This window comes from Populus trichocarpa, chromosome 4 (assembly GCF_000002775.5).
Source record: "Populus trichocarpa isolate Nisqually-1 chromosome 4, P.trichocarpa_v4.1, whole genome shotgun sequence".
NCBI lineage: Eukaryota > Viridiplantae > Streptophyta > Magnoliopsida > Malpighiales > Salicaceae > Populus > Populus trichocarpa.
The window spans coordinates 7,330,226-7,340,090 of record NC_037288.2 but is presented as its reverse complement, the minus strand read 5'-3'; the positions used below and the strand labels follow the sequence as shown (position 1 = coordinate 7,340,090).

General features: G+C 33.9%; 1 protein-coding gene across 6 annotated transcripts; it reads left to right on the top strand.

Annotated features, from left to right (window-relative positions):
* The first annotated feature begins 4,643 nt into the window (after window positions 1-4,643).
* On the top strand, window positions 4,644-9,229 carry LOC7487390 (myosin-binding protein 3). Of its 6 annotated transcripts, none has more exons than XM_052452538.1 (4): window positions 4,644-6,122; window positions 6,216-6,410; window positions 6,515-7,985; window positions 8,902-9,229. In XM_052452538.1, exons 1-3 carry the CDS (start codon window positions 4,832-4,834, stop codon window positions 7,930-7,932), a joined length of 2,904 nt encoding a protein of 967 aa, XP_052308498.1. In that variant the 5' UTR covers window positions 4,644-4,831; the 3' UTR covers window positions 7,933-7,985; window positions 8,902-9,229. The 6 variants fall into 6 exon arrangements, with proteins under 6 accessions (XP_052308498.1, XP_024455786.1, XP_024455785.1 ...); XM_024600018.2 differs by lacking the exon at window positions 8,902-9,229 and adding an exon at window positions 8,112-8,709; XM_024600017.2 differs by lacking the exon at window positions 8,902-9,229 and adding an exon at window positions 8,071-8,709.
* Window positions 9,230-9,865: the final 636 nt, after the last annotated feature.

The window sequence follows — 9,865 nt, the reverse complement described above, 5'->3', positions numbered from 1 at the left end:
TTTGATTTAAACTATAATATATTTTTAAAAAGATATCAAAACTTTATACATGTAATAATTTGATTTAAACTATAATATACAACAATAGTAGACAAACCATAAAATAACATTTGGCAATAATTTACAGCTAAATATTTTTATATGGAGAAATTTAAAATATAAATCCATATATGTTATCTATACATTCTTAAGGGTTAGGTTTAGATAATTATTTTAACAATCCAGAATATAGAAATTCAAGCCAAAATCTTTTTTCCAATGTGCATGGATTTTGATATCGACTCCCTGTCAAAAATGTGCAGCGAGATTTGAAGCTTCTCTTGTATTCAGTGTTCCTTCTCTCCAGGATGGAAACTTGAAAGCAGTTGAAAATCTTAAGTTGGAAAGGAAAATTAATATATTTGAGAGATTTAAGACTAGAATCAGAATACATTGAATCTTGCAAAAAATAATGATCTATTTAAGTTTTTTTTTTTTTTTCAGGTCGCTCAATGTTATTTTTTTTATTAACGTGGGTGTTCGGGTTAGCTTGCGTCCACCTCGACTAATCCCACGGGCCCTGAAGTTAATGACCATGTAAGTCTCCAATGACGCTGAGATTTGTGGGACTCAAACTAATGATCTGTAGAGAACAAATCTAGAACCTAACCAGTTGAGATCCACCGCTCATAATTACATGTTGCTAAATGTTGTTATGCTAGAAATCATCAATCCTTTTTTATCTTTTACATTCCGAAGTCATGTCGGGGTGCCCCGAGGTTTCAAAAGGTTAGACAAATACATAAAAAAAAATAAAAAAGTGTTCAATTATAGGTATGAGGATATCGGCATAAAATAATTTTTTTTCTATGAAAATTTTGAACTAGATTTCTTTCCTTTTAAAACAGGAAATATAGATAAACATGTTTTTACTTGTTTTTTTTTCTTGAAACAGTAACTAAATGCCATTGAAGAGCTTTCTCATGACATGAATTTGCATGTCTAGCTAGCATCAAAGACAATGAACCTAGCGGCTAAAAGGCACCTCGATCCCCATCACCAAGAGATCTTGGTTTTAGGGCCTCTCCCTTGCAATAATAAAAGAAGAAATGTCTAGGTATCGGAGAGGTCCACATTTTATCTCAATTGCTGGATGTGTCACGCCACTCTTTTTACCACAAGCATGTAAACATACAAAATTAATAAAAACTAACATGGCCTGAGAAAAATATTCATGGATCAGTGAAATGATGAATTTACCATTTCAAAAAAAAAAAAAAACACGAATAGGCTATTGGAGAAGTGATGGTCATTGTAAAAGGCTCATTTAGTTATTATCAAATTGTTTGGGGTAAGGTGTTCATTCTTTCTGTTTTAGAAAAATACCAATAAGTGCAAATTTTTTAAAAATAGAGTCTAGAGCCACTTTAGTCTTTTTTACATAGGGTTTTTTTTAGTAATAATTAGGTTAGGTAAGGGTAATTCGATCTTTAATAAATATAAAATATATTAAAAAAGGAAAAGCAACGCACGCGCTAACAAGTAGAAGGCACTCACGCTTTTCAGGCGGTGCGACATCGGTAATATTTTTTTCTCCTTCTCCCATTTTTCTCTCTCTTCACATTGAAAACCGCGATGCTCGTGAAAAATCCCAAAATTGTCCTCTGATTAATAGAGATATCAACTTCGGTTCTTGTTATTTTAATTTTTAATTTTTGTTTTTCGCTCTTTTGTAAAATTTTAAATTGTTTTCAATTACATCATTCAATCTCAATTTGTGATATGCTATTTTGTTTCATTTGGTCCTTCTTCTTTTTATTTTCTGGGCATTTTGTTAAATTGGTTGTTCTTTTCACCCTTCGATAAAAAAATTGTTTTATTTTTTTTTTAATTTTGATCATCATTTTTTTTGTTCTTTTGCTCAATTAATTTTTCTTTTCAATTTCACCATTTAATCAAAAATAAAATTTATTTTGTGTTTCAATTTTTATTTTTATTCTTTTAATTGTTAATTTTTGTATTGTATTCTTTTGTGTAATTGATATTCTTTTTCCAAGTCAATCCCTCAACATTTAATTGGTTGAGAATTGAGATTCGTTATTTTTCTAGATAGAGTATTTCCAACTTAATGCTTTGAGGTCACAGGTTTTAAAAGTTAGTGCGGGTTAACACTGTTTTTTAGCTTATTTTCTTTTTAGCTTTGTGATTTTCTCTATGTTTTCTTTTCTACCGAGCTATCATGATCTCAAGGCTAGGGCCTTAACTTTGACAGGTTAACTCCGATTGACTCACCTCTTATTCACTGAGTTATAGGCTTGTCTTGCTAACTTGGAATGACTCTAGCCAATTTTTTTTCCTTTTTATTATCTAATTTTGTCATTCTGTATTTAATGAACTGAGAATGAAGCTCCATTATTATTATTTCTTTAATATTTTTTTTCATGTTATTATTATCTTTTTTTAAATTTGATTCATTTGTTGTCATTATCTATTTTTTATCATTTGATTAAAATAAAACTAACTTATTTGATTAAGCAAATTCTATGATTCAAGTTGTATTTTTAAAAAAACATGTTTGTAATATCTAAGTAATAGTTTTAACAAAAAAAGAATCTCACCACATAGAGCAAGATATTATTAAAACTCCTATTTAGAAACTGCGATTGAAACCTAGATTAACCTTTATTTTAAATTGTTTGTAGACATTAATTTGGTTAAACTTGGATGATCTAATAAGCTAACTTATGATTCAATTGATATAGCTAAATTCATGTAATATCTAGCCGGGTCAACTTTAAAATAATTTTATAAGAAAAAATTAAAATAATATTATTTTTAATAAAAATAATTAATTTGAGTCGATTTCACATTATAGAAATTGATTCAATAACCGAACAATCCAAACCCTAAATGAGGTTAGATTCGAAACGGAGCCTAACAGCAAAGACAATTAATTTCTCTACACTCATCCACTTTTAGACAGGTGAAATAAACTTTAAAAAAACAAGAAAAAAATCCTTAAATTTAATAGATTAAGGCTCAAGTGTGATTAGCTTTAAGATTGATTGCTTGATTAAAAGTGATTATGCTACTTAATTCGAGGAATTAACTTTAGAAAAGTAAGAGAAAAATAAGGCGCCAGGGAGCAAAAGCAAGGAAAGAGAGGGACCCATGACCCCACCAATTCCATATTAATTACGGCTTTATTTATAGAAAGGCTCTTTGGTCACCATCACAATCCCCTAATTTGATGCCCTTTTCTCTCTCCTCGTAGCCTTTCCATAATGTCTGCCACTGTTTCACACCTCTGTTCCATCATTCCTTCCTCCTTTCACTTTTTTTATTTATTTATTTTTTATTTTTAAAAATAGAATCCCAAGTTTTTCTTTTTTTTTAGTGCATGAACTTAAAATGTGCAGCTGATTTTTGATGTTATAACTAAAACATCACAGCAGATTTTTACATTTTTAAAATTTATTTTTAAGATTTTTTATTTTAAAAATACATTTATTTGTGTGTATACGACTATAAAAATATTCTTGAACTAATTTGTGTATCAATCGATATTAAATTTTATTAAAGTTACACTCTACACATTAACTTGATGTATTTAAGAGAATTTATAATAATATTTCACAGATATGCTTTCTAAATTTAAAATGAAAAATTAAAAAAAGTACTTTATAATAGTGAGATTTATAATAAATTATTCAGTCTTGTTTATAATTTATTTGTGAAGTAATTTTCCCTTCACATTTTTTTTTAAATTATCCAATTAAGAAAATAATAATAAAAATAATATAAAATGCTAAAGAGAGCGTCAGACTGCAGGTGGGCCAACCTATTTATAGAATACTGGGCCCGCCAACTCAATTCATGTGGAAAAATGTGGGCCGTACCTTCCGCGTGGTCTGACCCAAATCAATTCATGTGGACCCACCATGGCTAATTTTTTCTGGCTACAGTAACAATCTCATTCTAATAGATTTTTTCGGGAGTGTTATGCAAGAAATTAAAATTTTATTTCTACATGATGGTTTGTATTAGGGTTAACTTGAGTAATTATGAGAACCAATACTATTTATTTCATGGATTAATTTATTTTTTTATATACATGTATTAATATATTTTATATAAATTTAAAAGTAAAAAAAATTGTTTAAAAACTAGATATGATCAGTATATTTATAATCATCAGATAAATCTTTAAAATTATATTGATATTTCATATTATTATTTATGTGATTTAATTGATGATATACATGTAAATGAAAATACAATATAAATATTTACACGGTAGATTATCCAAAAAACAAAATTAGCAAGATTAAACCTTAATTCATATCCTTGAATACTAATGAAGTGCTGGTCTAGTATTTAAGATACTGTTATATTACTGTAAGGATAAAAACACAAGTTTGATCTCCAAAAAGTTCATTTATTAGAAGAGATAGCCACAAACTTCGAACGGGACTAGTTTTATTCTTTAAAAGGGTGTGAAGATACCTGAGTAAGATACTTGAGTTTTATATATATATATATATATATATATATATATATATATATGTTAATGTCATAAATGTGGCATATGCTATTATTACTTTGACAACTCATCATATTATAAAATCTAATTAATTAATTTACTGTTACTATAAGCAAAATTAATACATTCTGAAAAAGCATCACTGCTTCTCTTCTCTGCAACAACTCAGCCTTTGTTGCCTCGTCAAAACAACAGAAACATTCTTCATTCCCTTCCTCTTTAACCTCTCTCTCTCTCTCTCTCTCTCTCTCTCTCTCTCTCCCTCCGTGTCTGGTCACTGTGAAGAACAAAAGTCAAGAGTAGGAAACCATGGCAGGCAACAAGTTTGCAACCATGCTGCAAAGAAACACACACAAACTCACTGTAATTCTAGTGTATGCAGTTCTTGAATGGGTCTTGATCATTCTTCTACTCCTCAACTCTTTGTTCACATATCTGATAACCAAATTTGCCAAATACTTCGGTCTTAAAAAGCCTTGCCCTTGGTGTTCCAGGATTGATCATGTGTTGGAGCCCGGAAAAAACACCTACTCTTATAGAGATCTTGTGTGTGAGAGTCATGCAACTGAGATTTCCAAACTGAGTTATTGCTCAAATCATCAAAAACTGGCTGAAACACAGAATATGTGCATGGACTGCTTGGCTTCTCGGCCAAATCACAGCGATCAGTCTGGTGGGATGACAAGGAGAATTGCTCTCTTTTCTTGGGTTAGCAAGGATGCTATTGCAAATGGTGAAAATATTGTCAGGTGTTCTTGCTGCAATGAGAGTTTAAACAGCAATGTCTACCCTCCTTATCTGCTGTTCAAGCCTTCCTGGGAAGCTTTGAAGTATAGCAAGAAAGGAAATCTGATCGTAGAAGAGATGGATGATGAAAAGGATGGAATTTACTGCAAGGAAATAAGCAAACCTGATAGCTTGGCACATTATACTGACCATGAAGACAGCAATGAGATTAAAAGAGATGATAGAGAAGGACAACAGGAAGATGAAGTGGCCACAGATGAACATCAAATGCTATCTGAAGTCGGAAGTTTTTGCCTCAAAGATGCAGTGGGGGAAGACTGTTCAAGGTCTGAATCAAACTTGCATTATGATGAAAAGGAAGCTCACATTATGGAGCAGGACTCGTATGGTATGGACTCTATTCATCAAGGATTTGATGACAATATGATTGAATATTGTTTTGATAAAGATAATTCTCTTGAAATCATCAATCTGCATTTGGAGAGAAATCTTGGCTGTGACTTTAGTCGCTTGATCCCAGTTGATTTGATTGATTCATCAACCACTGCAAATCAAGAACCATACAACTTAAAGGAAGATCCTGCAGAGGAAATTCATCAAAATGGAATTTCTGATTCTGCATTACACAATGAAATGAATAAAGAAGAAATGACAAGTTATGCAGAAGTTGAAAGCATGGGAATAGCAGTGGATTGCTGTGAGAAATCTTCAGTTTCAAATTTCACAGAGATGAAAAAAGATTTGGACGCCAAGGAACACGAAAAAGTTACTGCTCCAGAAGAAGCTCTAACATTATCGCTTGGTGGAAACAGTGTTGACATGGAAGAAACAGTAGAACCAGATGAGCTTCCAGGTATAGAATAACTGTTCATTTGCTTGTCCAATCTATATTTTTTTCATGAACATTATTAGCTTAACCAACGTTGTGCAATTATCTAATCAAAAGCAGCTTATGAGGAAGAAATTAATGGCTCCAACTTGTTTACCGATCAAACCAAATCCAAGGACTTCATAGAGCTTTCTGATTTTGGAACCAATCAAGCTCAAGAATCAACAAGATTGCCATGCCTGCAAGAAGATCAGTCTTCTGAAACCGACAATGAAGCTGAGATCCCAGATGCCCTTGAAAGTAATGAGCTTGGTAAGCAGAATTCCATATCTTACCTACTCTAATAATGCTTGCTCAATGTAATTACAACGATCTGCAAAACAAGAAGTAAATCTAATGCGATTTTGCTATACTAGGTCCAAACGACACAGAAATAACTACCGAAGGAGAAAAAATGTTGTCAGCTGATGATAACCAAGTGGGTATATTATCTTCACATTTGGAGTCTAATGAAGCTGAGGAGGAGAAGTTTCCCGAGACACCTACTTCTGTTGACAGTGCTCACTACTTGCATAAGAAGCTTATGCTATTCGAGAAGCGAGAGTCAGGGACCGAGGAATCCTTAGACGGAAGTGTGGTAAGTGAGATGGATTTTGGCGATTCAGTTCTTACAGTTGAAAGGATGAAAACAGCTCTTAAAGCTGAAAGAAAAGCTTTCGGAGCATTATATACAGAACTAGAGGAAGAGAGGAGTGCCTCTGCAATAGCTGCAAACCAGACTATGGCTATGATAAACAGGCTTCAAGAAGAGAAGGCAGCAATGCAGATGGAAGCATTGCAATACCAGAGGATGATGGAAGAACAGTCTGAATATGACCAGGAAGCCTTGCAACTTCTAAACGAGCTCATGATCAAGAGAGAAAAGGAGAAGCAAGAGCTTGAGAAAGAGTTGGAAGTGTATCGCAAGAAGGTTTTGGACTATGAGGCTAAAGAAAAACTGAGAAAGATTAGAAGAATCAAGGATGGAAGTATAAGAAGTAGAACTTCTTCTGTTACATGCAGCAACACAGAGGATCTTGATGAGCTATCTATTGATCTTAATCGTGAAGCAAGGGATGAAGATGGAGGCAGCAGCTTTGGAAACCAAGAAAGTGGTAATAATAATACTTCAGGTGATGGTGTTGTAAATTTGCAGGAAATAGCACTGGATTGTGTGAAGCAGATGACTGCTCTAGATGATTCCCTGGTTGAATTTGAGGAAGAGAGGCTGTCAATTTTAGATCAGCTCAAGGTTTTGGAGGAGAAGCTACTCCATTTGGATGACAATGACGATATTGAGGATGCGCATTCGGGAGAGCATTCCTCAAATTATAGCGTTAAAGGATTCGGTGAAAGCTATGAAATGAGCACTCCAGACGAAAATGGGATTTCAATTGAAACGTCAAAGGATGGACGTTATCCCGAGAGGAAAACAATGAATTCCATGGCAAAGAACCTCCTTCCTCTTCTGGATGATGCTGCTGATAATGAGACTGAAGAAGGGTTTATATTCGATGAAAATGTTGAATCTGAGTTTGTTGAAATGGAAAACTCTTTGCTTCCCGAATTTGATCTAGACGGCAAAAAACTAGCCATTGAAGAGGAGGTAGATCATGTTTATGAGAGGCTACAAGCTCTTGAAGCAGACAGGGAGTTCTTAAAGCATTGTATGAGTTCAATACAGAAGGGAGACAAGGGGATGGATCTTCTCCAAGAGATCTTGCAGCATCTGCGTGATCTTAGGACAGTGGAACTCCGGGTGAGGAGCTTTAGTGAGGATCCTCTGAAGCTTTAGTGAGGATCCTCTGAAGTAAAGTTCCTCCTACCAACCATGAAACAGGAGACGAGGTAAGTTCTATCTGTTTTCTTGCTAGTCATTCCTAGCTCCAAGCTAATTTAAAATCTCATTTAACAAAGTTTAACAATACAGCAGGACTTCAAATATCGACACAGTATATTTGTTTGACAATCCAGGTCCCTTTCTCAAGGATGAGAAGGGGAACTTACTCCACATCAAGCGCAGGCCCAAGAGTTCGAGGAACTTAATGTTTTCTGCAGAATGCCAGGATATCTCCTGATGGAACAGAGGATTCCTGGTCTTTAGTTTGTTTCGGTCAGTGAATGATATTCACATACAACAAAAACTGAAGTCTGCCACCAACTTCTAAATGGTCTCTTTTGGGCTCTACTGAAAAGGTGTAAGCCCAAAATTTTGCAGTATCTCCTCCTAGCAGCCTTTTCCCAGGCAAAGGAGAAGGGCCAGAAGGATTGCACAAGCATACCTGGTTTGATTGCATAGGTTAGGTTACTTGCAAAGTAGACTAAGGTTTATATCTACCATTTTCAGATCATATTCTTTTGTTTCAGACAGGGAAGGGTTGAAAGGGATGGGAAGGAGGATTAAGCCTTCCTTCCAGGTTTTTGCATTTGTTATGTCATATGGGTTGAAATACCGTGTCAAGAATTGTGAGTGGTGGTTGCCATTAATGCTTTTTGTTGCTTTTATACTTCCCTTTCATGACAATATTGAGATTTCGACACATTTCCAGACTAAAAGCAGAAATTGCAACCATATTTTGTTTATTTCATTAGTAGATCTTTCTGTATCTTCAATGTATTACATGTAAAACAATTGAATTTCCCCATGCTGAGTGAAGAAGAATCAGCCCTGAATTTAGAAAAAAACTAAGATGTTTTCAGATGGTAATTCATGTATGGCAAGATTTGCAAAAAACTCAATCCTCAGTGGAATCTATTTTCTCAGGCATATTAGCTTCCAATCAAACTGCATTATCTCATCTCAGTCTGCAGTTCTTCCAAATAGAATGTTTGTGGTATATGGATCACATTCCATTTGAAGGCAGGCATTGTCCTAGTGAGGTGACGCGATCCAATCAGCAGACAACTGTTAGGAATCTCACAAGCTATATATTAGGAATAGATAATCTGTACACATTAACTTTTCAATTGTAAAGCCTAACTTATACGATGATAAACTATAAGGTAGTAATTGACTTCTAAGTTGTGAGAATGACTGTAAGTCTCTTTGTATAAATATATGATGTGATCAATTATACAATCATTCCAGCAAATTCAATTTTCTCTTTATATTTACATGGTATCAAAGCAGAGTAATATCCTAAATCCTAGCACCGCACCCTTCCTTTCGTTCCTAAACAAGAAAATTATCAGAAAAAACAAAGACTTCTATGGATAGTTCAAAAGCAAATCTCTCGAATCCTTATTTCACTCATCATTCAGATCATCTAGGATTAGTTCTGATCTCAATGGAGACAATTATTCTACTTGGAAAAGGGTCATGACTCTAGCCTTAAACTCCAAGAATAAACTAGGCTTTGTCAATGGCTCAATCAAAGCCCCCTCGGAAGAAATTAATCATGAAAACTATGTAGCCTAGTTTCGGTGCAATGATATGGTTCATTCCTGGATTGTCAAAAATTATAGTCCAAAAATCTCAAACAGTGTGATCTATTACTCAACCGCCCATGAAGTTTGGGAAGATCTTCATGAGCGATTCTCCTAAAGCAATGCACCTTGCATCTTTGAAATTCAGTGAGACATTGCTTGTCTTCGGCAAGAACAACTCTCGGTTTCTATCTACTACACGAAATTAAAGGGTCTATGGGATGAACTAGCTTCCTATAACAACACAATACACGTAACACAACAAGATCAATGAAAAATGATGCAATTTCTGATGGGGTTGA

Bases quoted from the DNA above. Each gene is read 5' to 3' on its own strand.
- LOC7487390 (XM_052452538.1), top strand. From the start codon at position 4,832: ATGGCAGGCAACAAGTTTGCAACCATGCTGCAAAGAAACACACACAAA. The intron at 6,123-6,215 runs GTATAGAATAAC...TCTAATCAAAAG, and splicing joins AGAACCAGATGAGCTTCCAG to CAGCTTATGAGGAAGAAATT. The intron at 6,411-6,514 runs GTAAGCAGAATT...TTGCTATACTAG, and splicing joins CCTTGAAAGTAATGAGCTTG to GTCCAAACGACACAGAAATA.